This window comes from Thamnophis elegans, chromosome 3 (genome assembly GCF_009769535.1).
Source record: "Thamnophis elegans isolate rThaEle1 chromosome 3, rThaEle1.pri, whole genome shotgun sequence".
Classification (NCBI taxonomy): Eukaryota; Metazoa; Chordata; class Lepidosauria; order Squamata; family Colubridae; genus Thamnophis; species Thamnophis elegans.
The window spans coordinates 138,918,522-138,946,440 of NC_045543.1; the positions used below are offsets into that span (position 1 = coordinate 138,918,522).

The 27,919-nt window shown below is 42.1% G+C and overlaps 1 protein-coding gene across 2 annotated transcripts in view; it reads left to right on the forward strand.

Moving 5' to 3' along the window:
* Positions 1 to 27,919, forward strand: part of LOC116505911 (unconventional myosin-Vb-like) — a 228,911-nt gene that overhangs the window by 144,355 nt on the left and 56,637 nt on the right. For both annotated transcript variants that reach the window (XM_032213404.1, XM_032213405.1), the window contains 6 exons: positions 6,774 to 7,013; positions 12,490 to 12,726; positions 17,623 to 17,707; positions 20,312 to 20,457; positions 23,370 to 23,489; positions 25,490 to 25,627. In XM_032213404.1, coding sequence (XP_032069295.1) covers positions 6,774 to 7,013; positions 12,490 to 12,726; positions 17,623 to 17,707; positions 20,312 to 20,457; positions 23,370 to 23,489; positions 25,490 to 25,627 — 966 coding nt within the window. The remainder of the gene's footprint in view (positions 1 to 6,773; positions 7,014 to 12,489; positions 12,727 to 17,622; positions 17,708 to 20,311; positions 20,458 to 23,369; positions 23,490 to 25,489; positions 25,628 to 27,919) is intronic.

The following is a 27,919-nucleotide window of genomic DNA, read 5'->3' on the forward strand; positions in this document are numbered from 1 at the left end:
CACTCTACAAGCCTCCTAAGGGCTATTCATGCCCTTTTTTTAAAAAAAAGTGGGCCTGTTTTTACAAAAAAACGGGCCATTTTTTGGGAGGTTTGCAGAGTGCAAAAACTTTTTTTAAAGAATTTTCCTCTTCAAAACCTTGGTGCGTCTTATACTCCTGTGCGCCTTATACTCCAAAAATATGGTAGTTAATTTTCTTGTGAAGGAAATTAAGGGAGTTCATCCTTTGTACTGTGAACCAGAGATTGTACATATATGTTTTGCATATTTTTGTTGTCGTGGTTTTGTTTAGTATTTCACAGTCAATCACAAATATAGTAAAACAGATTAAAAACAAATACTCTAAAAACAACTGCTGAAAAGGAGCAGATAGGTGTTAGTATAGTTATTGGCCAATAAACATCTGCCACCTTTTCTCCTTTAATTCAAGTTGGACTCTATTGCAAAACAGCAAAAAAAAAAATCATTATGTTAAAGATAGATAAGGATTCTGAGGGCCTCAACAATGCTACCAGAGCATCATCATCACTTTTAAAAAATGTTCAATCTGTCTTTAATAATGTCTTCAGTCCTGCGTAAAATTTTGCTCCTGAATTCCTGTTGTCTTCAAGTGTAATTTAAGCTTCTTGCTCCTCATCTGGATTATGTCTTGACTTTATTCAGAGCTAGCAAAATCACTTCACACTCGGTTGTAAATGTCAAATTTCAAAACACAACGTGTTTTCTGTGAGGCATTTCTTGGTCTTCATTCTCTAATTGTATAAGATTAGTAACAAAATCGACATCTCAAAATGTGATACACTGGGAGTCCAGGAGTAGGTGGATCGGGCCCAGTGTTCTCAATCCTTAGTAGCAGCTCCTGTCAAAGTCTTAGATAGATGTCTTCTCCATCAGCTTCCATGGTTTGTGGTATCTCTTCCTCTTTTGTTGGTAATTAATCTGGAAAGTCAGCCATTCGTCCCATATATAAAACCTGAGCACGACCTTGGTATTAATCCTATAATTTAGAGGTTCCCTTTTGAAATCCTCAAATTGATGTCTTCCTGTCCAGAGAGTACAAAGGTTTTATTTTCTTTGAAGTAACTTTCAAACTGCTCTTGAAGGATTAACTAGTCACAAACTCAACAGGCTATATCCAGTGTTTCTTAGCATGCAAATGGGTAGCCTGTTGCTAAGAAGCTAGATAGATTGGTTGCTTGACAGGTGAGGGCAAGAGGTTCTAAGAATAGTAACTCACACCCTTGTTACCTCTAGATCAGATTATGTCAGTGTGATATACCTGGGGCTGGCCTTGAAGATTACCCAAAAATCGCAATAGGGGCAAAAAGCAACAGGTCATCTCTGCTATTGAGTCAGAGTAGATTAACGTGACAGTATCTAAGTTGTAGGAACTCGTCTTGACTTTCAGTAGGTTTCTGAGTAAAACTCAAGAGGTTGTTAATAACCCATAAAACAAGTTGAACTTGAGGCCAGATATCTTTAGGACTTCTCCGAAGAGGTGTATTACATCTGGGAGTAGATGCTCCACACTTTCTCAGCCCAGGAGAATAGAAGCAGAGCTTTGTAATGATTGTCTAGCTTCTTCCATAAGTCTCTCCATTGAGTTCCAAATGGTCCCTCCCGCCCACCCCCACCCCACCCTATGGGTATGTTTAACTGTCAAGAGTTGGCTTCTTTGGCAGGTTCTTAGAGACTGAATGGCTTTTCTTTGTATTTTCATTTTATTCCTGTTTTAATTTAATATCATTAGCAATATTGATTTTATTTTTTATTCACCGATTTGAGTATTTGAATTGGGTTCTAATTCATTATGTGTTGAGATGCTGCACAATCTCTTTGCATCTATTAGCTCTTTTGACCACTTGGGCCAACCTGTAGGAGAAGAGCAGGAAGAGCCTGGTGGGGGAGTTAAGCAAGTAATCAGCCTAGAGTCCTTGCATTCCCACAAATGGTCTAAATCCAACCTCTCTTGAATTCTGTTGACTCTTATCTAGCATCAATTTAGTCCTAACAGTTAGTTGACTAAATTTCTGTGCATAGGCATGAACAACAGATCATCTTAATTGGAATAGCAGTAGCACTTAAGACTTACATACCACTTCACAGTGCTTTTACAGACCTCTCTAAGCGGTTTACAGAGTCAGCCTCTTGCCCCCAGGAATGCTATGTATAGTCCTGATTCTTCACACTTGGCACAATCTAAGGGAAGAAGAGAGGATGGGCAGGATGGGAAAATCTCTACTTCTTGTCTCAGTATCCACTTGTCATCTGGATTGTGCTTAGTTAAATGAATCACAGTGTTTAAAGACAAAGGAAACTTGCTGTCAGTCTTTCTCCTGACAAAGTAGTTTAAATGAAAGATGTTTTTCGTGATGTCCATGTATTTCTGAGTGAATGCATCTAATGAAGCTAGGGGAAGCATTCACTGATACCAGGGCAATCTGTTCTTTGCATCCAAGACTAACTGCATTATAACCATTTACTTCTTTCTAATGAGGCATTCTGCTACTTAACTTCTTGGAATAATTTCAACACTAATGAGGGACCCTTGCTGAATTCAGATGATCTCCAACATTGAACGCTTAGAGTTTTCGTAATTTAGCAATCTATAAGTGTTTGAAAATAAGGAAGAAGTTGAGAGAACATTATTTGGAAGTATTTGCTGTAATTAATCCCTGATGGGTTACCTGTGAATGTTCTATATAGTCTGGGGAAATCTATATATATATATAAAAGCCAAACATCACTCACTCATCACGAAATATCCAGAAATGAAAAGCCTACAAACTTGAAATTTGACACGTATGTTCCTCTTGGCTTCTTGGTGCTCGCTAAAAAGAATTTTTCAACATGATCATCAGATCATTAGTATTTCTTATACAGTAATTAATATGCTCTGATGCTAAGGAGTTAGACATTCTACTCCCCCTCCCCACCTGAAAAGAACTCTGTTCCAATTGCCAGTTGCCTCACATTCCGTTACCTCAGTTCAAACTGGCAGATGTTCCACTCCTTCACTCAGGAGCGGTCTGGAGCTCCTTACAGTACTAAACATTGGTATCTCACCAAAATGTCTACGCCTTCCATCTTTGGAACAGCTTCTGGACTCAAGGCGGCGGGAGCGATATTCCCTTATGTGTTTCGATCACCAACCATCATTGAGCCAACAGATTGTGATCTGAATTTCTTCTGCATAGCCCGATCACATAGATTCATTGCAAAGCACAGGTATCCAGTTAGTAATATATATAGGAAAGCTCAAATGTTAACTTAGCGAGGCACTATTGTCCCATAACTTTTAGCCTTGTCTTCCCTTTACTTTTGGCATTATTTAATAATTACCTAACAGGAAGAAATTCCTGGACTACATAATAATATTTCATCTTTACCTATTTAAAGGCATAACCCGTTAGTGTATGTCACTTATGTTTCATTGATACCCTCTGTTTCTTCACTAACTCATTCTATGTGGGGGTTAATCTTGCCAACATTTTTTGATTGTTATAGCTAGGTCTTTTCTCTCCAAATGGTTCCCCCCCCCCCCCGACTCAGAACTTGACTCACTTTCAGAGTACAGAAGCATAAACTGTAGATATTTCAATGTTTAAGCTACACAGACAGAGGCAATTTTTCTCCAGTTCTTAAGAGGGCTAGCTTAATGAAGCCACACGGAGAAGAACTTCAGGGCAAAATGGAAAGATTATCTAACATCAGGCTAGAGAGAAGAAACTTCACACTTTCTGAGCCTGAGAGATGCTATCAGAAGTGTCTCTGAGTTTGCTATTGTCATTAGTCTTAAACCAGGGTGTCTAACCTTGGCAACTTTTAAGAATTGTGGGCTTCAACTCCCAGAATTTCCTAGCCAGCCATGCTGGCTGGGGAATTCTAGAAGTTGAAGTCCACAAGCTTTAAATCAGTGGTGAAATTCAAATTTTTTTACTACTGATTCTGTGGGGGTGGCTTGGTGGGCATGGCAGGGGAAGGATACTGCAAAATCTCAATTCCCACCCCCTTCTGGGGCCAGCCAGAGGTGGTATTGGCCGGTTCTCTGAACTATTCAAAATTTCTGCTACCAATTCTCCAGAACCTGTCAGAACCTGCTGAATTTCATCCCTATCTTAAATGTCTATGGACATTCTCAGTCATCCAAGGCCATGATTGTCCCAAAGGTGCTTTTTCAAAAGGCAACTGGACTTTCCTTGTTTTTCCTTGAAGATGTTTCGCTTTTTGAACTTTAGTTCTTCAGAACTGAAGAAGCTTCTTGGATGAAAAGCAAAATGTTTCCAAGGGAAAACAAAGAAAAAGTCCAGTTTCATTTTGAAAAAGCACCTTTGGGACACAAGTCTTAAAGTTGCTAAGGTCACTGTCTTAAACTAACATTTTAACCGCTGCTTTTTAGTAGTGTATGGATTCTATTGTTTATTCGATTTTATCCCACCTTTGTGCTTATAGGGACATAATAATGAACTGCTGAGTATTCATTTTGGAGCTATATCAATTTTTGATCATTTGGCCACTACAGAAGTGCGTACATGTTAATGGCTATTCACTGTTCACAATTGCCACAAATATTGTACATTTGCATTCCTCATATTCCTGTCGAGCTAGAAACTGTTGCGTGAATAATACCACACACTTAATTTTAATACAATTACTTTATTGGAACAGATCCAGTTGAATGTAATGTGAAGATGGTAGAAAAAATAGATCACGGTTCTACCGAGACAAATCACTGGACTATTTTTAATAGATTAAATTGCTTACTGGTTCCTTGTTTTAATAGTAGCACAACTGAAACATTGACCCATATTTCTATATAATATCCATACCTGTAGTCAGTGTAAAGATGATGTATGGATTTAACCTTATTTTTGGAATGGTTTGATATGTTCAGCCACAAACGAACTGTTCAGAATACATTTTCAAAGCACGTTTAGCTAAAATGGAGTGTGTTGATTTATATAGTGAATATTAAAACTTTGGACTTATGGCAAACCAAATACAGATTTGTGTTTATATGGCTTACAAGTTATGGGCCATTTTTTAATCTGATACCCCGTTTTATTGATCTCAGGGTTCTAGTAACACAAAGATGTCCTTGCAAACTTAATACCCAATACATATTCATATGTGATTTAATTCACCAATTTGTACTTCGCAGCAGGAATATCCTGGGACAGAGAAACTCGGTAATGTGCCTGTTTCCATTTTTGCACATTTTATAACCTCCTAGCCTTAAGTTCAATGGTGGGATTCAAATAATTTAACGACCGATTCTCTGCCCTAATGATTTCTTCCAGCAACCAGTTCACCAAACTGCTCAGAAAGTTAACAACCGGTTCTCATACAGATTTGTGTTTATATGGCTTACAAGTTATGGGCCATTTTTTAATCTGATACCCCATTTTATTGATCTCAGGGTTCTAGTAACACAAAGATGTCCTTGTAAACTTAATACCCAATATATATTCATATGTGATTTAATTCACCAATTTATACTTCGCAGCAGGAATATCCTGGGACAGAGAAACTCCGTAATGGGCCTGTTTCCATTTTTGCACATTTTATAACCTCCTAGCCTTAAGTTCAATGGTGGGATTCAAATAATTTAACGACCGATTCTCTGCCCTAATGATTTCTTCCAGCAACCAGTTCACCAAACTGCTCAGAAAGTTAACAACCGGTTCTCCCGAAGTGGTGAGAACTGGCTGAATCCCAGCACTGCTTAAGTTGATGATGTAATGTTGACCTAGGCACCATAATGAATGTTACAAATATTTGGAGATTTGGTGACTTCTTAGACAGCTGAATGGACTCCTAAGGTCAAAAATAATATTTCAGTGCCATTTCTTCCTCATCACCAAGTGCAGAAGATCAGATGGCCAAACAATAAAGCATTGCTTGCTGATGAACGATGGTCATCAACCTTCTCTAAGTAGATGCCTGAATTGTTCCCACGGACCACTTGTGAAATTTTGTGGTGGGAAATTTTCTTCCCACGGTGGTGCTGTTCATGATGTATTGAATTTCAACTCTCATAACCAGTTATAATACAAGCGGGGGATTATGGAAGTTGGAAGACATCAAGAGAGCACTAAATTAAGAACAGCTCTTGTATATCAACTTTCTGATGCCTTTGATACTCAAAAATTGAGACTTTCAAAAGCTGTATATCCTCTAGAGGTGTGGTCTTAATCTTAATCAGGATGGCCCTCACTGAAAACATTGGGAGTCATTATAAGCAATACAATACAATAGCAGAGTTGGAAGAGACCTTGGAGATCTTCTAGTCCAACCACCTGCCTAGGCAGGAAACTCTGTACCGTTCCAGACAAATGGCTATTCAATATCTTCTTAAAAACTTCCAGTGTTGGAGCATTCACAACTTCTGGAGGCAAGTTGTTCCACTGATTAATTGTTCTAACTGTCAGGAAATTTCTCCTCAGTTCTAAGTTGCTTCTCTCCTTGATTAGTTTCCACCCATTGCTGCTTCTTCTATACTCAGGTGCCTTGGAGAATAGTTTGACTCCCTCTTCTTTGTGGCAACCCCTGAGATATTGGAACACTGCTATCATGTCTCCCCTAGTCCCTAAACACTTTTCATTAAGCACTTTTTGATTATGCTCTGTTGAAAAAATCCAGATTCGTATTTATCATTAGAGAATGATCAATGAGAACTAGAATGTCCTAGATGGTGTTCAGCAACGTTGACGTATGCTACCATATTTCTTCCCTGTCTTCTGTATGTTGCTATGTGTTCATGCGCTTTTAAGATACTTATGGAGTACAAGGCCATCGTCCTCCAGAAATATACTCGAGCTTGGCTGGCTCGGAAGAATTTCACCAAGTTCAGATGTGCGGCTGTGATGATCCAGTGCTATTTCAGGCGCATGAAAGCCAAGCAAGAGCTGAAAGCTCTGAAGATCGAGGCCCGGTCAGCCGAGCACTTGAAGAGACTCAACATTGGCATGGAGAACAAAGTTGTGCAACTACAGAGAAAGATAGATGAACAGGTAAAATCCCACCCGGTCTTGCTCTGTTGTGTCAACCCATGTCTCCCCAGTGTTCTGCCTGGAACTATTTGCTAGTGGTGGCCTCCATTTTGTTTGCCTCTGTATCCACAGAATATTGTCCAGCTCTACAATGTGGTGGCTCAGTGGCTAAGACGCTTAGCTTGTCAATTAAAAAGGTTGGCAGTTTGGCAGTTCGAATCCCTAGCGCCGCGTAACAGAGTGAGCTCCCGTTCCTTGTCCCAGATTCTGCCAACCTAGCAGTTCGAAAGCATGTAAAAATGCAAGTAGAAAAATAGGGACCACCTTTGGTGGGAAAGTAGCAGTGTTCCATGCGCTTTTGGTGTTTAATCATGCCGGCCACATGACCACGGAGACTGTCTTAGACTAAATAATACATTTGTGAGAAATCCTTCTTTGTTTGAACTTCTAAATTTACCTTCTTGCCTGATACCTCACATCAATGTCAAGTTTGGGACCTGAGCATCTGATGCTTGTTTGCTATGGTTTCATCCCAAAACACAGTCATCTGGGAGAAACTTTCTGTTGCTTATTCCATTAATATTTTCAGTACTTCAAAGGACCATTTTAATAAAGGGTTTGTTTTAAGGGTGGAAATGAGCTGCAGAAAGTTGCTTGTGAGGGCATTTTTACAAAGAACAGGACTTCAAAGATTTTGAATTCTTACGATGTGAGTCTGTAAGGTTTTTCATGTACAGAATCAAAATGTCTAGATTTTCACTTCTAGCGTCACAGAATTCCTGGAGTTTTCCTTTTTGAGAAATTTAAAAGGCCTCTTTACCATTTGTTTAATTCTTATAGTAGTTTCAAATGACATGCACAGATGCACTGATTTATTTCTGTAAAGAATTAAGAAATATTCTCATAGCTATAAAATTAGTCTGCTTTTTTTTGGTAGTTATCTTCCAGGTTCTTGACATAAACTGGTATGATTTTTATTTTGGTTGGCTCCCAAAATCTATATATAGATTTCAATTTCAACCAAACTTGGTACACAGATGATTTACTGTCTGGAAACAATACTGTGGGGGTAAGATACCCTAACATCCCTCGGTGTGTATGTTCTGTTAAGAAACCTATTGTGCCTTAAAATGGCTTCTACTTTACAGCACAGTGGAATTGCCACGATAATGGCTTCACAGTATTCAACAAGGGGACTTCCTTTGGTAAGGGGGAAAATCCAAAATTAGAAATTACGTTTGGTCCGGACATTTTCCCCATATAAATAAATACCCGGGCAATGCCAGGTTATATCTAATGTTATATAAAATCAGTGAAATGTATATATATTAAAATACAAGTCATAAATGTGATGGCATGGAATAGTTTACTTTCACACCTGTGTAGATGTATAGACATAGCTACACATCTAATATATTTGGGAATAATTATATTATTTTTATATCACCTATCAAATAAATTATGTTAACCAACTTTAAATTAGTAAGTTATAAAATGAAATGATACCAATATAGCTTTTAATAGAAGAGGATGCATGTACCGTGTTTCCCTGAAAATAAGACAGGGACTTATTTTCTTTTGTCCCCCAAAATAAGCGCTTGGCCATATTTTCAGGGAGGTCTTATTATTTTTGAGGTGCAGGAGGCGGCGAGTGTGGTCACTTCATGGCTGCTGCTGTGTTGCAATATTTGGGGGGTGGCTTATTTTCAGGGGAGGGCTTATTTTAGCGCATGCGCTCAAAAGCCCGATTGGGTTTATTATCCCATGGCTTATTTTGGGGGAAGCAGGGTATATTATTTTTATATCACCTATGAAATAAATACTGTGGCCTGTTAACCAACTTATAAATTAATAACCTATAAAATGAAATGATACCAGTATAGCTTTTAATCGAAGAGAATGCACATAGTTCATAGTTGAACTCTGGAATTCTTGGTGCTCTTTGAGTTTTGCTGGCTGATGATGTTATCTAGTTGGGTAGTGAAACATCTCTTAAGTGAATAATCAAACTGAGAACTCCACAATATAAAAAGATTTGAGAAGATAAAAATGGGTTTGTGGAGGTAGATAGATTTGTATCACAGGCATTGCCAGTGAACATTTTTCTCCCAGGTTTCTGTTTCCTTCATTTCATTGCTTTGAAAAGAGCCTCTTACGAAGATTGTTTTAAACTCTGCCTGTATACCTGACGGTTTCATTTAGGGCAATGTTTTGACTTGGACTTTAATTTAGAAATGCATGTCTATTAATCTTTCTAAACTTTTATATGCCTTTCAGAAGCAGGAATGATATTCTAATTCAACATAGACTGTTTAATGCAGACCAGAGCATTTTACAGCCTCTGGGCCATATCCAACCTTAGATTGTCCCTGTCTGGCCCACGTGAGGACAATTGGAAATTAGAAATCAAATATAAATTAAGTGTACACCAAGCATGTAATACAATGGCATCGCTTTTATTTTGAAGGCAACTGCTTCCCTGACCACCACTTTTCATATATGTATGCGTGTGGGCCTATGCATCTTCATAGGCCTATTGGTTCGGCGCTCCACAATGGTCCCAATTTCTCACGCGGCCCCTGGGAAAAAATAGTTGCTCACCCCAGTTTAGTGAATTAAGTCTTACCATGTTTCCCCGAAAATAAGACAGGGTCTTATTTTCTTTTGCCCCATGAAATATGGCCTTGGGCTTATTATAGAAGGGGGGCTTATTGTTTTGGGGTTGTTCGGCAGCTTCTCCCTTGTGAACTGGCTCCTGAAGAGCCGGGCATAGCCTCAGGGACGAAGCAACCATGAGGTGACCACGCTCATGAGCAGCCGCCCGGCAAACCCCCTCTCCAGCCGAGCAGAGTGCCATTCACTGAACTAGGGGGCATCCCTAAGGCGCCAAGCCACGTGGCGCTCTGCCCGCCCTCCAGCTCCTGCGGCTTGGCACATTCGGGATACCCCCTAGGTCAGTGCATGGAGCTCTGCCCGGCTGGAGAAGGGGGTTGCGTGAGTGCCTGTTCCATCCCTGCCACACTCCGAGCATAACTTCTTCTCTGGCTTCCAAACTCCAAAAGTTGGCTGCCGAGTCTTCCAGCAGCGGCCGCTCTAGGAGTGCGCTCTATGGTTGTGGGCTGGCTGCTGGAGCTCTCTCTGTCCAGAAGACTCTCTATCTGGCAGCCGGCCCGCAACCATAGAGCGTACTCCTAGAGTGGCCGCTGCTGGAAGACTCGGCAGCCGAGTTTTGGAATTTGGAAGCCGGAGAAGAAGTTATGCTCTAGGTCAGTGAAAGGCGCTCTGCCTGGCTGGAGAGGGGGTTTGCTGGGCGGCTGCTTGTGAGCATGGTCACCTCATTGCTACTTCGCCCCTGAGGCTGTGTCCGGCACTTGGGAAGCCCGCTCACAAGGGAGCAGCCACCAGCAACTCCCCCCTCCGGCCAGGCAGAACACCACTCCCCAATCTAGCGGTATCCCGAAGGCGCAAAGCAACATGAGTGCCTTTCCCTCCGGGTCCTGTGGCTTGGCGCCTTTGGGATACCGCTAGGTTGGTGAGCAGTGCTCTGCCTGGCCAGAGGGGTGTGTGTGTCCAGGGAGCTTATTTTCGGGGGTGGGCTTATATTTTTGCCCACGCAAAAAATGTGGCAAGACATTAGTTTCAGGACAGGTTGTATTTTCGGGGAAACACAGTAGAAGAAAGATAAAGTAACAATATCAACTACAGTCCCGTGGTTCCTACAGGTTTGGATCGGTTCGACTGAACCGGTAGTGGTTTGGCAACCCAGGCATGCCACACCCCCGAACCAGTTCTCTGGGCAGTGCTGTAGATCCCGCCATCTTGTTTTTTGCTTCTGCACATGTGCAGAGCAATTTTTATTGTACTGTGCATGTGCGTGCAGCACATATCAAGCACGTGCACAAAGCACGCCCATGAGCAAAATGGCGGTAGTGCCTGCCGGAACCTACTCTTGCTACAGTCATCAGCAGTTTGAGGCCATGGTGGAGGACCAGTCAGGATTTAGAATGTGTGCTTCTGTTGCCATCTCCAGATTGCCATTGCGTTCTCACTGCTGGCAGTCACACAACCTGGGTACACAAACATCTGCAAAGCTTTTGGTATGCAAACTAGTGTAAAAACATATCTTCCTATTTATGCTTCGTCCTGTTTTCCTTCAGTGTGGAGTTAAAATTAAGCTTTTTTATGGTATTAGTATCCAATCTCCCCGTTGATATCCGGACCCTCACCACCCTTCCGGCTTTCCGCAAAGCACTTAAGACCTGGCTGTGCCGGCAGGCTTGGGGCTGTTGAATTTTCCAGCCCCATCCGAGGTTATGACTGTTGTGGTTTTTTAAATGTGTTTGTCTTTTTATTTTTATTCTGTACCCCCCCTCTCTTTTTGATTGTTAGCTGCCCTGAGTCTCTCGGGTTATAGGACGGCATACAAACTGAATAAATCAAATCAAATCAAATCCGATGTTCGTTAGGTGTTTTGGTTTTTTGTGTGTATTTTAAGTTTGGAAACAAACTAACAATTTGTAAACAAAAAGCTTTCTTACCTTAAGAACTTTCCAAACCATAATTGATTGGTTAATGCAACAGAGAAAAGTCTTTAAATTGCAATTTCACTGTGCGGGTTTTTTTTAGTAACTTTGTGATAAATACTTCTATCATGACATAATCATTCAAGAACTAGAGTTTGTATAATTTCTAATATACCTCGTTCATTAAAATGTGCATCATGCTGGCTCTATAAGGTAAATTTAATGTATGTTTTACCATAAAATTCTTAATTAATGTAATTGGAACAGGGTAATATGAATATTTCTGGAAATTATAACTGCATTACAATTTCACTGTATTGTGAAAATTGGAGGGTAATGGTTAACTTTGGAAACTGACACAAGCAGTCTATCTATATACTACTAAAACTCTCGTTGTCATGACCCTAACTGGGAGAAATAGTGCACCATAGGGCAACAGTTTTTGAATCAAGGTACCTCATAGAATATGTTCATAATCCAGGACCCATAATTCCAAGGGAATAAACGATGGGGAAGTTGTGGGTGATTCAGTGCTACTAGCTGCTAGGCTACTGCTGCGATCGTGTGGTTTTTATTTTCAACATTCCATGACAGTTTCCAAGCCATTCACGCAATCCCTTGTTCCTTCTCCAATCCTGCAGCAGCTTCCCCAATTCAGCATACTTACCTGGTGCTGGAAAGGGGAGGAAAGGAGATTTCTGATGCTCCCTGCCAGATTCCCACAAGAAAACTCACTGGGGAAGCCAGCAGGAAGTCGGAAGTCACTCCTGCTCCCCCTGCTTTTTTTGATCACTCATGTTCATTCTGTTTCCCTGTTTAGGTACGGAAATACCTCTGAAACATATCAACAGGGCGCGGATGGTCTAGTTATTTTTAAAACGGCAGCCTTTACCATTTAATTTTACAATTTAATTTGATTCTCTGAAGTGGCGAGCGGTGAGTTCACTCTTTTCCTGCTACCCCTTCCTCTGCAGAACAAAGAACACAAGTCTCTCAGTGAGCAGCTCTCCACGGCAGCCTCTGCTCATTACATAGAGATTGAAAAGCTGAAGAAGGAATTTGAACGCCATCAGCAGAAGAAGGGAGACAGGAACCAGCTCGTGAGCTTGCAGGAAGAAATCGATTCTCTCCGGTTGGCCCTGGAGAAGGCTCACGGGGAGCGGAAGATTGTCGAAGACACGTATGCCAAAGAGAAGCAGGTGCTCCAAAAGGTAAATCCTCTGCGAGGAGTTGCAAGCCTTCTGTATCATAATGACTGTGGGCATAATAGGGACAAGCCATGGTTTATTTAACCATGATTTATTGGGGGAAGGGGGGAAATCAACATTCATTTGGATGCCATACAAGCTAAGTCATAAATGGGGGTTTAAACTATTGCATTTAACTTTGAATAGCTTAAGAATGGAATTTCTTGGTGGTCTCCCTTCCTGGCGCCTAACAACTTTGATGTTGTTTCAAGCACCGGATCTCATGTTGTTTTTTGAGATCAGCCAATATCATCAAGGTGGTGCCATCTAGCTGTGCACTGGCATTAAAAAAGCTGCTCTCCTTTTGTTGTTTCCCGGGGAGTTCTCTTTCGCCTTTCCCTTCTGTTTTTTTTTAGCACATTGAGTAATTCATTACAAAGCAGCTTGAACCTCTTTCATTCTGAAAGTTTCTTCCCACTGCTTCCTCCCTTCCATTTTCTTGCTTTTAACGTCATGTGTAATTACTGATAAAGTGCCTCGGCAGAGTTCCCATGCTGAGAAAAGTGAGGGAAAATGTATGAACCTACATTAAAAACTAGACAACTGTACAGATGCATTAAATTGCTACTTTTACAACAACCGCAAAACTTTATGATACGGAGGCACAAAAGCCTTCTTTTGATAATTGCTCAAAATCCTCAGATAATCTGAGTAGCAGTTTCCCCAAATTAAACTTATTCTTCAGTGGGCTGCAGTTTTTGTTATGCACAATAAAATTTGGAGTGTCAGCCTGTGGTCCTGTGCATCCCCATGTAACGGAATAATATCGCTTGCACTAAAATGAATTGTCCAAAGCAATTTAGGGCAGTCAAATTGTAGTGGGCCACTTAGAGGTCCTTGGTGCTCTCCTGAGAGACCGCTTCCTGCCGATTACCTCCCATAGACCGATTAGATCTCACAGGTTAGGTCTCCTCCAGATTCCATCTGCCAGCCAATGTCGGCTGGCGACTCCCCGGGGGAGAGCCTTCTCTGTTGCAGCTCCAGCCCTTTGGAACGACCTCCCTGTGGAGATCCGGACCCTTACTACTCTCCCGGCCTTCCGCAAAGCCACCAAGTCCTGGCTGCTCCAGCAGGCCGGGGGGCTTGTGAAATATCCAGCCCCACAGAAACTGTGAATGTTGCGTATTTTAAAGTGTTGTTTTTGTTTATTTATCCCCTTCCCTTGTTTATAGCAATAGCAATAGCAGTTAGACTTATATACCGCTTCATAGGGCTTTCAGCCCTCTCTAAGCGGTTTACAGAGTCAGCATATCGCCCCCACAGTCTGGGTCCTCATTTCACCCACCTCGGAAGGATGGAAGGCTGAGTCAACCTTGAGCCGGTGAGATTAGAACCGCTGAACTGCAGATAACAGTTAGCTGAAGTGGCCTGCAGTACTGCACCCTAACCACTGCACCACCTCGGCTCTTTATTGTAAGCCGCCCAGAGTCCTTCGGGAGTGGGCGGCATACAAGACCAATAAACTCAAACTCAAACTCTCTGAGCTTGGTTGTTTTCTTGCAGACGTTTCGTTACCCTAACTAGGTAACCTCATCAGTGCTAGTCCTGATGAGGTTACCTAATTTGGTAATGAAACGTCTGCAAGAAAACAACCAAGCTCAGAGAGTTCTAGGCTGTATAAACAGAGGGATAGAATCAAGATCTCGTGAGGTGCTAATGCCACTTTATAATGCCTTGGTAAGACTCACTCTGAGTTTGGGAATTTAGTCTTAAAATTTTCAAGATTCTGTATTTACCCCCAGACCAGCATTAACAATATCCTAAAATCTGTGTCTATGGAGATTCTCAGTCATCCAGGTCATGGTTGTCCCAAAGGTGTTTTTTTTTTTTTTTCAAAAGGCAACTGGACTTTCTGATTTTTTTCTTGAAGACATTTTGCTTCTCATCCAAGAAGCTTCTTCAGCTCTGTTTCGGAGTTGAATTTCTGGGAATTTCAGAGCCGAAGAACCGTTTTGGATGAGAAGTAAAACATCTTCAAGGAAAAACCAGAAAGTCCAGTTGCCTCTTGAAAAAGCACCTTTGGGATAAACCAGTGCCATTACATTTTCTGGTTGGTGGAGAGACTTGAAATAATTGTGATGCAGAGATAACCCACAAAGATGATAAATGATTCATGCTGTACAAGACTTGTTTTGCATCGAGGATGGTTGGCTTCGTAGAGAAGGTAGGGCTGATTCTCAGAAAGTTTGTAATCCTAAGCAGCAATTATTCCTGAGAAAGAAAAAAAAATAGGGAGGATATTTGAAGGTATGCAGGCTTTTGAGTTGCACAGAAGTCTTCATTAAATGTTCCTGCGTGTGGCGTGCGTTGCTATTTCTAAACAACCGCAATGTTTATGATGGCGTTTTGTTTGATGTATGCTTCATTATGCTTTTCACGTCCTTTTAAAAATTAATTATATTTCTTTTACTAACTTTCATTTTTTCCCCCTGCCTGACTGCCCATTTTGAGTGAAAATGAGAGATGAATAGCTCATCTGGTAAACTATAATGAATTCATTCTTGTAGCTGATGGGGTGTATTAATAGTTTATCAATGTAACAATTTTAAATCTTTCTGCCATGAGTAAATCTTCCCCCTCATTGACTCATATGCCAAGGAAAACTTGAAATATGTGGTTACAGTTTTGTTGTATGAACAAAGTAAAAGTGCATTATATTGTATATAAGGAAAAAAAGATTTTTAAAGAAAACTTTTAAACCTTATGACACAGAATGTTGCTCTAAAGTTGCCATCATGTTGTTCTAGAATTACAGGTTGGTTGATCTTTATGAAAATCGATCCACAACTATTGACCTTTTCATTAATAGCTGTGGATGGGTTTTACCAAAGATCAGCTAATCTATCACATGTAACTCTAGGACAATAAACTATCCAACTAACTAATCTATCTCCTGTCCTAATTCTAGGACAATAGCAATAGCAGTTAGGCTTATATACCGCTTCATAGGGCTTTCAGCCCTCTCTAAGCGGTTTACAGAGTCAGCATATCGCCCCCCACAGTCTGGGACCTCATTTCCCCCACCTCGGAAGGATGGAAGGCTGAGTCAACCTTGAGCCAGTGAGATTAGAACTGCTGAAATGCAGATAACAGTCAGCTGAAGTGGCCTGCAGTACTGCACCCTAACCACTGCGCCACCTCGGCTCTCTTGGAATTTAATTACATGATCTCTTGGAATTTAATTACAACATCTCACTATCTCAAACATAGGTTTAGATACATATAATACAAATAGAACGACAGAGTTAGAAGGGACCTTGGAGGTCTTCTAGTCCAACCCCCTGCTTAGGTAGGAAACCCTACATCACTTCAGACAAATGGTTGTTCAATCTCTACTTGAACTCTTCCAGTGTTGGAGCACCCACAACTTCTGGAGGCAACTTCTGTTCCATTGGTTAATGGTTCTAACTGTCAGGAAATTTCTCCTAAGTTCTAAGTCGCTTCTCTCCTTGATTAGTTTCTACCCATTGCTTCTTGTCCTGCCCTTCAGGTGCTTTGGAGAATAGTTTGATTCCCTCTTCTTTGTGGCAGCCCCTGAGATATTGGAAGACTGCTATCATGTCTCCCCTAGTCCTTCTTTTCATCAGACTATACATACTCAGTTCCAGAAACTGTTCTTTATATGCTTTAGCCTTGAGTCTTCTAATAAGCTTTAACTTGTGACTCATGACCACAACTGAACCCAACATTTCTGTTGCTAAGCAAAACATTTGTTAAGTGAATTTTGCCCCATTTTATGACCTTTCTTGCCACAGTTGTTAAGTGAATCACTGCAGTTGCTAAGTTAGTAAAACGACTGTTAAGTGAATCTGGCTTGTCCATTGGCTTGTCAGAAGGTCACACAGGTGATCACTTGATCCCGGGACACACTGTTCTGACTGAGGCTTTCCAAGAGCATGAAGCAAACTCCTTGTCCCGATGAAAAATATCCTTTTATTAATTTACTGGGAATTACTCTCATTCACATCCAGCAACATCTTTCAAGGAGGATTTACAGTCACAGACCTTATCTGGCTTGGAAAGCTGCCAGGCCAATATCTGCAAAACTTGGCAAGGAGTCTCGGAGAGTCACGAACCGATTAAGCGAACTAATTGTCTCCTGCAAACTCCACTCCCCTTTTGCTCCTCTTTTATTCCCTATGGGTGGGGCCATTCATCGTCCACCTGTGGCCTTACTCCCAAGTCGACCCCTGTTCCTTAGCTGTTCCCTTCGTCTGGCAACTCTGCGCACACTGGGAACAGGCTCCAGCTGTTCGTCTGCCTCACTAATATCTGACTCCAAGGCAGCTGATAACTGTCGGATGGCCCTGGCCCCCTCTCTGCCTCCGACACAGAGCCTTCCCCAGACTCCAGGACTGGCCCATGTTCCTCCCCAACCTCCTCACTGTCCGAATCTGCTGCCCGCTCCAATTGCGGTCCATAACACACTGCAACCATCATAAATATGTGTCAGTTGCCAAGCTTCCGAAATTTGATCGCATGACTGTGAGGATACTTCAGTGGCCAGTCATCAGTGTGAAAAAATAAGTCACTTTTTTCAGTGCCAATGTAACTTTCAGCAGTCTTTAAATGAACTCTTGTAATTCTTCTTGAGAGTAATTATACTTGTTGATGGTAGTACCTGCACTATCAACATTTGCTGATTTTGTGTTGCGTTCCACTTTAACGTATCACTGAAAACAACAGACTGGCATACCCACAGAGCAGCAACTATCGTTGTTTTAATAAAGGAAGGAGGAAATAACCGGTTTTGCTACAAAAGCCAGCCAAGGGGAAACACAGAATCTGTCTGCAGCGTACCGTGGCCTCCAATTGGCCAACATTGTGGATGTTAACTTGGTTTCTTTGTATTCTCCTCAGAGGATATCCGACTTAGAAGAAGAAAATGTCCTTCTGAAGGAAGAAAAAGAGGCACTGAACAACAAGATATTGGGCCAGTCAGAAGGTAGGCAGAAGGAGCAGATGGCTTTATTCATACTGATAAATAAACAAAAGGGTTTGTGTTTTTCCCCCAATATGTGTTTATGAGTCCTTTCTCCTTGGCTCCACTGTAAATAATTATCATTGTAGTAAATTTCATACAGGTTGTCTTTTTCTCTGTCTGAAACGTATTGCTTGAAATTTTTCCGTTGAAGGTGGATGATTGTAACTATAAACTGATTTAATCACTGGAGTCCTGGGGAGGGAATCTTATGGAATGAAATGTCCAAACAGATCAGGAGTGGGCTTCAAACATTTTAGCAAGAAGTTCTCTGCCTGGTTGCTGGGTGGGCGTGGTCATGGTGGGCATGGCCTAGTTGGCCTCCTGCACCATGGCAGGGGGGCATGTTTGCCCTCCCTGGGCTCCAGAGACCCTCTGGAGGCCAGAAACAGGCACGTTCCCAGCCTTCTCAAACTTCTGGTCCGCCTGTTTTTGCCCCCCACCCCAAGCCTCCGTGTGTACCCTGCACTTAATTGCATCCAAAACGGGGACTCCTGGAAGCGGTGGGGTGGGGTGGGCAGGGCCAGCCAGTAGTGGAATTTGGGTGTTTTCCAAACTGCACAGAATCTTAGCCAGAGGTTCTCCCGTACCCCTCCGAACCCCTGCAACAGATCCTTTGTCTTGAAACTACCTTGGAAAGTCGGCAGGTGTTTTTAAAAACAGCAATGTTCAAACCCGAATGCCTTCAGCCTATTCAGGAAATATGGGGACAACCCAGTACAGTATCAGTTTAACACAAAACCAAGTTAAACGTTAAAAGTGAAAAGTGAAAAGAGAGAAAAGTGAAAAACCAAAACGAGTCTGAAATGTAAGCATTTGATGTTGCTTTATTGAAGCATTGTAGTCTGAAAATTGGCTAGAAGAAAAGAGGCTTCATTTAGACATCAATTAACTCAACTGACCAAATCAATATTAGTTGAACTTTGCAGTTAATTTGTCCATTGTAGGGGAAGGATGTGGAAGTGTTCCTTTCTACTTTAGAGGTAATTTATACAATGCGAAAATCAATAATACTGAACAAAGATGGCCTCTTCCTTTTTTTTAAACAGGGTAATTGAAAAATGACCACATTAAAAAGTGTACCTAATTAACTGGCCTCTTAAAAGTCTTTGTTGGACTATTTTTTAATAGTTCTGATTATAGGTTACTGCTCTGTTGGTGAAGAGGCTCTGGAGCATAGTTATTTATTAAATTTATAGGCCACCCATTTTACCAATAAAGTGACTCTGGGTGGGCTATAAATGTTCTAATATCAGGAGTCCTCAACCTTTCCAGCTTGGCAGCCTGGCCCGGCAGGGTGTGTGTGTGTGTGAGTGGCAGGCGCATACGCACATATGCACACCTTCATTTGTGTCAGCAGCAAGCACGCATGCCCTCCATTAGCATGAATGGAGCTTCACACTTGAGCGGAAGGTGCTTGCGCCCTCACATGTAAAGTGCCACTAGCATAAGTGGAAGGTGCACTGGCTATCTATTAGTCTCCGAATCCGCTTCAAGGTGCTGGTTGCTACCTATAAAGCCCTACATGGCATCGGACCTGGGTACCTGAGAGACTGCCTCCTGCCGATTACCTCTCTCAGACCAATTAGATCTCACAGGTTGGGTCTCCTCCGGATTCCATCTGTCAGCCAATGTCGGCTGGCAACTTCCCGAGGGAGAGCCTTCTCTGTTGCAGCTCCGGCCCACTGGAACGAGCTCCCTGTTGAGATCCGGACCCTTACTTCCCTCCCGGCCTTCCGCAAAGCCACCAAGTCCTGGATGTTCCAGCAGGCTGGGGGGAGCTGAGAAGCATTTACCTCCACGGAAATTGTGAATGTTCGTTTTGTTTTTAATATGTTGTCTTTGTCTCGTTCCCCTCTCTCCCTTGTCTTTTGTGAGCCACCCGGAGTCCTCCGGGAGTGGGCGGCATACAAGACAAATAAATAAATAAATAAATAATAAACAAACAAACAAACAAGGTGCTCCTGCTTGCGGATGAAGCTCCATTTGTGCGAATAGAGTTTCACGTGGGAGTGCAAGCACCCTCCACTCATGCACGTGGAGCTTTGCACGGAGAGTGCAAGCACTCTCCACTCTGAAAAGTGGAGCTCCATGTGCACGAGCGCATGCCCGCCATTCACGCAAGTGGAGGAGCTCTTGCCCATCTCTCCCTTGGCCCGGTTTCAAACAGGCCACGGCCTGGGGTTGGGGACCCCCGTTCTAAGTTATTTATAATGTTAGCAAAGTAGACCCTGTGCCTAAGAATATAAGCTGACAGAAGGTTCATTTTAAGAGCACTAACTAGTTTATTTCCATTCTGGAGTTATTTTATTTAGCGTATGGCATGCAGCATATGGATAACAGTAATAAACTTATATAGAAGGAACACTAAATACTGTGGTACACGTATGATGGAAGCATATATGTAATCAATTTTGTACGATTTGAGGAACTCACTGGATTGCAGTGAGCATTACCAGTATACATGCTGTCTGGTTAAAAGCTAAATCCACAGGTTACTCTCCATATCCGAGAGGGTAATTCACTGATTTCAGTGCCCTTCAAAATTCTTCCTTATTTTTTTATAAGATGAATTTGCCAAAAATGCAGTTGAAGAAAACCTGATGAAGAAGGAGCTTGATGAGGAGAGAGCCCGTTACCAGAACCTTGTGCAGGAATATTCCAGGCTGGAGCAGCGATTCGAGAATATGAGTGATGAGATGACTCTCATCAAGGTAATGGGAAAGTACTTTTACCTTAATGTCATAATGAGATGCCTATAGATAGTATTCTGTTATCTTGGGTAAGCTCACTGTCAACTGAAAACTGTAAGACAGCCCTGGTCCCATCTCTGCCTCCGACGCAGAGCCCTCGTCCAAGCCTTCCCTAGACTCCAGGACTGGCCCATGTTCCTCCCCACACGCCTCACTGTCCGATTCTGCTGCCAGCTCTGCTGGCTGCTGGACACTCCTGCTTTATATACAATATACAATAGCAGAGTTGGAAGGGACCTTGGAGGTCTTCTAATCCAACCCGCTGCCTAGGCAGGAAACCCTATACAGTTTCAGACAAATGGCTATCCAACATCTTAAGACTTCCAGTGTTGGGGCATTCACAACTTCTGGAGGCAACTTCTGTTCCACTGATTAATTGTTCTGACTGTCAGAAAATTTCTCCTCAGTTCTAAGTTGCTTCTCTCCTTGATTAGTTTCCACCCATTGCTTCTTGTTCTACTCTCAGGTGCCCTGGAGAATAGTTTGACTCCCTCTTCTTTGTGGCAACCCCTGAGACATTGGAAGACTGCTATCATGTCTCCCCTAGTCCTTCTTTTCATCAAACTAGACATACCCATATGATCTAACCTTAACAGCTGTGGACTGGCAACTCAAAATGCTGCCTTCATCTTGGTTTGATTGGTTCAGCTAATCAAAATGTTGATTTCATCTGCCCACAAGAGTCCTGGCCATCAGCCAAGGCAGTTCATATGCCCTTGTGACAGCACAGCTGAACTGCAAGGCCACTCTTGACCATCTTCTCATGGTGAGACATCACCATGGCACTCATGGCCTTTACCCTGACTTACAGTATTTGGTCTTCCACTTTCCCTTTGGAGACCACCAAGTGCTTTAGCAAACATCTGGTGATCCCCTGTTCGGATTCAATAGCCAGACCAGCAGCTCCTTCTTCTCATCCATGTGCTACTGTCTCCATTCAAAAGCGTCAAGAAAATCCTTTGCCAGTTTGATTTGACTTTTCCCCCCCTTCTGCATGGTGGTGGTAAGGTGGCTTCATTCCTTTAAACGATTCTTAAGACAGCTTTTTTCTGGGTAGATTCATAGAAATTATCTGCCCAAAGTCTCTGCTTCCAAATTCGGTGAAGAATTTTAAAAGGTCATTTCAGCTGAGCTCTAATTTAGATTTTAATTACAGCCACAGCCTACGTGAGGAATATGAGCGGTGTGTAGACAAGAGGCTTCATGCCTTTATCCTCTGCTGCTATAAATACATTTGAACCATCTTCTAGATATAGTAAATTAAGCATCTTAATGCCTGACACTCTATCACTGGGGACTTCCTTGGTCACAGTTTCATCTGCCGTGATGCTTGGATGATGATAGGAGGCCCATGTGGAATACAAGTGTCAACGTGTCCTCTGATGTGGGTTTTGTGCATTAGCCAAGTGACTTCTCATCAGCCTACCGCAATGTTAACAATGTTGTCTCCTAAAATAAAATAAAAAAGAACTCCTGCCATTATGTCTAAGTAGAAACGGTCGCAATCTCAAGAGAGATCAACTGGACAATTGTTTTTCTTGCACCCGATGTATCAGCTGACAGCTGATAATACCCAACCTCCAAATTGCATCTTTTTTGCTGGTCCAGGATTTCTCTGGGTTCTCTGTTTTCAGGGAATTTTAATGGTGCAGCTAAGACTGGAGCCCCTGAGCAGAAGGCAAGGATCCCACAATTGGGAAGAGACCCAGTTGACATCCAGATAACAGCGGGCCTTGAGTAGACAAAGATCATCCAAGGTCTAAGGGCTACCTGGTTATGGATGGTTGGTGCATGAATATATCCACCATACATATACTCAAGATATACCATATTTTTCAGAGTATAAGACGCACCAGAGTATAAGATGCACCAAAGTTTTGCAGAGGCAAATTTTTTGAAAAAGTTTTTGCAATCTGCAAACCTTCCAAAAATGGCCCGGTTTTTTTTAAAGTCATGAATAGCCTTTAGGAAGCTTATAGAGTGCTCCTGGAAGCTGGGGGGGGGGCAAAATTGAGCAAAAACCAGACCATTTTTCGCTCATTTCTGCCCTCCCCAGCCCCCAGGAGCACTCTGAAAGCCTCCTAAAAGCTATGCACTGCTGTTTTGTTGAAGGGGGCGGGGTTTCAGGAGGCCAAAAATGCTGTATTCAGTGTATAAGTCGCACCCAGATTTTCAGCCTCTTTTTTGAGGGAGAAAGGTGCGTCTTATACTCTGAAAAATACGGTAACTGTAGAGAATCATTTTAACTTGGAAATATATACTGTCCTTTTCCACAATCAAAATAGTACACCAAAACAGATGTCATTGTCTGAAGGAGGTGAGTTTATGACAGGACAGGTGCATAATTGTCAAGTCGCAGTATCCTCGACTTATGACCACAATTGAACCCAACTTTTATGCTGTTAAGTGAGATACTTCTCAAGTGAGTTTTGCCCCATTTTGTGACCTTTCCTGTCACAGTTGTTAAGTGAATCACTGCAGTTGATAAGTTAGTAACCCAGTTGTTAAGTGACTCTGGATTCCTCATTGACTTTGCTTATGAAAAAGGTTGCCAAAAGGGATCATATGACCACGGGACACTTCAGCCGTCATAAATATGAGTCAGTAGCTAAGTATCTGAATTTTGATCATTGGGGATGCTGTAAAGGTCATAACTGAAAAATAGTTATGTCACTTTTTTCAGTGCTGTTGTAACTTTGAACGGTCACTAAACGAACTGTTGTAAGTCGACGACTACCTGTATTCCCAGCACACAGATTTATTCATTCATAAAATGTCTGTGTCTCATTTTTAAAACCAATCTGTGTTACAGTACTAATTGGCCTGTCTGAGTTCTGAGTCCATCTAACACCTTTGTTTTCCCCTTTGGATAGCAAAGCCCAGGACACAGAAGAAACCCCTCAAACCAAAGCAGCTTGGAATCGGATTCCAACTACCCATCCATTTCTACATCTGAGATAGGAGATACGGAAGATGCAATACAACAAATAGAGGTATGAAATTGGAAATATAAAAAGGGCCGTGTGTGTGTTTATGTTCCAGCATAACTCTGGAACGCCTCGAGCAATTTCAACCAAACGTGGTACACAGATGACTTACTCTCTGGAAACAAATACTGTGGGGGTAAGACACCCTTAACACCCCTCAGTGTGTGTGTCCATGTGTGTGTGTTCCAGTGTAACTCAGGAACGCCTGGGCTGCTGAAATGAAAAGGACTTAATTATATCGATAGTGCCAAGTCACAGTACTTTTGACAGTGATAGTGTGCATTTTGGATACAAGTTCTGTTAAGATACAGCCTGTTGTGCCTTAAAATGGCTTCTACTGTGCAGCACAGGGGTATTGCCATGGTAACGGCTTCACAGTACTCCACAAGGGGGCTCCCTCTAATACAGAATTGGGATAAATACATACCCGGGCTACGCCAGGTTATCAGCTAGTTAGAAATAAAACAAAATTCCTTCTGCAGAGGTAAAATAAATGTGTTTGCCATCCATGTTATCTCTGGTGACCTCTTATCTGCTGAACTACAAGCCCTCCCATTTCTCACCCAACGGTTAAGATGGAAAGGTGAAGAAATCTAATTTGAACCAACTATGACGATTTAAAAGGGCCGTTATTAAGCTTTTCAATTGAACAGAAGATAAAATACTGGCGCAGCAAGCGTTGCAACCTCAGCTTTGCATTGAGAGAAACCTTCCTCCTGGTTTTGTTTTGTTTTTAATTAGACAATTATGCAGGATTGCTTCTTTAAACGAATGCTTTTCCTAGAGATTTAAGGCCGTACATAGAGCACAATAAGCCATAATGCTTTTAAAAGAAAGGCCAGCGTTTGCTCGGGATATATTTACATAGCTTCGCTTTTCCAAAGAGTTATAGGTTCTTTTCTTGCAATGTTTGCACACAAGGCATTCAAGTGTCAAATTCCAATATATCTTAGAGCTTTTAAAAAGCTTCTACAGTTGAAGTTGCACGCAGGAAGCTTGTGTGAGTTAAAATTACTTAAAGAGTTCCTCCATGTTTTGGTTCTCTTGTCAAACCTGGCCTTGAAACTGTGAAATTCTGCCTTGCGGTTGCTTAGAGAATCCATTTCCCACCCACTTAATTAATTTAATATGGCCACTCGTCTCACATACAACCTTGTTTTAAAACGCAATGAAAGCATAACCAATAATTAAAAACATAAATAACATAATGTGGTGCAAAAATGACACCCAAGAATAATCACTTCAAAATCAATACAAACAAAAAGCAGGTTCAGCCACACTATCGAGGCCCCAGGATTGATAGCAAAGCTACTTTTAATGCTTTATGAAAGCCCAGCTGGACTGGGGCAAGTTTGATCGGGAACTGATGTGCCAAAAGGTGGATGCCACAGCAGAAAAGACATTCTTCGTGGGACCCACTAAACCAGGAGGCTCCAAACTTTAACACTAGTGGGCTTTAACTCCCAGAATTCCTTAGCCAATCCAGTTTGGCCCCTTGCACTAGATTTTTGTTTTCCAACCTTCGCAACTATGGTATAAGACAGTGTTTCTCAACCTTGGCAACTTGAAGATGTCCGGACTTCAAACCACAGAATTCCCCAGCCAGCATGTGACGCATCTGGGCCGCCGACCAGGAATTTGACAGCCCTGTTATAGAGGATACAAACAGGTATGGAAGACTTCCCCATATTGGAAATGCTGTCCTAATCACCTGTTTAATTCGTTTGGAGAAAGGTGCATTTGGACTGTTTAGCCGAAAAGAATTGAACTATCTAGATACATATAAACTGTCTCTTCAAAGATACACAACTATTCTTACTCCAAGTCCCATTTTGCAAAAGAGAACAGAAGTTCATATTCCTTCTCAAATGAGTTCTGCTTATTTGTAGGTGCTTCTCAATGATTCTCAGTAGAGTAACTACATTTCCCAAGCTTCCAGAGAGCTGGTGTCTTCTCTGTCGCTTTACCCTTCTTTCCTATGGTTAGCTATTCCTATTCCTCCTTAGGAAATTGGCTTGGAGAAGGCAGCCATGGACATGAGCCTCTTCCTAAAACTTCAGAAGAGAGTGCGGGAACTTGAACAGGAGAGAAGAAAATTGAAGACTCAGCTGGAAAAGAAAGATACCGAAAGCCAGAAATCTCAGGTAAAGCCAGAATTGATTTTGACTTATCATTGGCATGTCTGGAAAAAATTAAAATGTGTATTGTGGGCAAGGGTGAGATTCAGCCGGTTCGGATCTGTTTGGGCTAACTAATAGCTCCGACAATCAGATTGGCCTGCCCAACCGTGCTTGCGTTTTACTTACCTGTAATCCTCTCAGCTGATTAGCGCAGCAAAGCGGATTGTCGTGCCTCAGATGTGTTACTCCCCAAGAAGTAACATGGAAAATACATTTTGGTAATGTTGCAGACACACGCATTGCACATCAGGCGCAGGCGCACACGAAACATGCAATCACCGAACTCACTGCTTCTGGGTTTACAGATTGAACCACATGTTGTAGTGAAAGAACACCCCATCCTATATTTAAGAATGCGTCTAAAAATTAAAGGAAATGAAACTTTGCTTTGTTCTGACATTTCAACATGTTCTCCCTAGTCCTGAATTCCCTTCTAAGGTTGTCTGAGTGGAAGGAGAGAGAATTCATAATATCACCCGTAGTTATTATGGAAGGAGAGCAATTGGGGATAAGTACCCACAACAGCTGACATTTTAATTATTTATTTTCCTTAGTGAGTTGAGGTTGTAAATATTAATAAAGGCAACCTTGACTTACAACCATTTGTTTAGCAATCGTTTGAAGTTACAGTGGTGATGAAAAAAGTGACTGATAACTAGTTCTCACACTTACGACCCATGGTCACGTGAGAAAAAAATTCGGTGCTTGACAACTGGCATGTGTTTATGACAGTTGTGGCATCCCAAGGTCACGTGATCGCCTTTGCCGACCTTCCCACGTGGCTTCTGAAAAGCAAAGTCAATGGAGGAAGCCAGATTTGTTTAACAATCATGTAATTCACTTAACATCTAAAGCAATTCACTTGGCAAAACCACGCCAAAAAATTTGGTGCAACTCACTTAAGAACTACCTTGTTTAGCAAGTTCTGGTCATAAGTCAAGGTCTACCCCTAAAGGACCCTTAGAAAGTGTTAATATACTTTTAGAGGAACAGTGAGTTTTGCACCCTGGTTCAAAAATGTTTTGAAAATCAAATTCAGAATGATTAAAGAAAATCCTTTAAGGATCTAATGTCAAGCACTGGGAAATCAGGGGATTCAGGCAGTTCAAATGGATATAAAGATTTATTGCAAGCTCTCTACAAGAATCCGACCAACTAACAGTCAAGGGAAATGAGCAGGAGATAAGAGAGACATTCAAGGTGGACTGGACTTAGATCTCTTGCTTGCATGCAGAGGGACTAAACCCCTCCCTCAGGCTGAGCCTGGTTATCCCTTACATCAGTGATGGTTAACCTTTTTGGTGCCAAGTGCCCACAGTGCAAGCACATGCACGCAAACCCCAAAATGCAATGCAAGCACTCCTGCACATGCACTCCACCCCCATGTGCGTGTGTGTGCATCCCCTGCACATGCCCGTGCCTCCCCCCTCACCCATTTTTGGCTTCCAGGTTGGTTCAGGAGGCTTTCCAATCCCAAAATGGGGCACGGGGGGGAGGGGGGCTCACACATTGCCCCTGCACCCTGTTCTGGCTCCCAAGTCAGTGCATGCCCAGAACGTGGTGTGGGAGCACCGTGCATGCGTGCAACCCCCCAAATGCAATGCGAGTGCCCCCTGTGCATGCGCCTTACCCCCGTGCATGTGCAAGCGTGTTCTTCACATGTGCCACATCTTGCAGCAGACCCGGAGACAAGCGGGCCACCGGGAGGCGCATGTGCATGCACAGTGGATCTGGGCTGGTGTGCCCGCAAAGAGGGCTCTGGGTGCCACATGCGTGCCATAGGTTTGCCGTCATGATCCCACATCAACAATTGCATTTCATTGTTTTGTTGCAGATTCCCACTTCTTACTTTACATCCTATCTTGCCTCTGTGCTTCATTCTAAAGTAGCAATTGCTTTTCATGTCACTTCTACATAGGGATGATGTCAGGGAGACGAGCAGCTTCAGAATTTGATAACTAGAATTTGCCTTCCTTTGTGAGAAATAAAACGATGGATTTACAAACACCGTTGAAGCCAGGAAGGGAAAATGGATGTAATGGATTACTGTTGAGCACAGAACAGAAATTAATATTAATGTTTGAGAAAGATTATAAATGAAAGTGGTCCAATACTCTTTTTTTAAAACTTTTAATTTTAAACACTTAAACACATCAACAAAAACAAACAGGTAATTTAAAACAACACAGGAACTAAAAATTCCATCTTACAGCAGTTACATATCGGTGAATCTTTACAGTTATTGTTTCCCCTCCG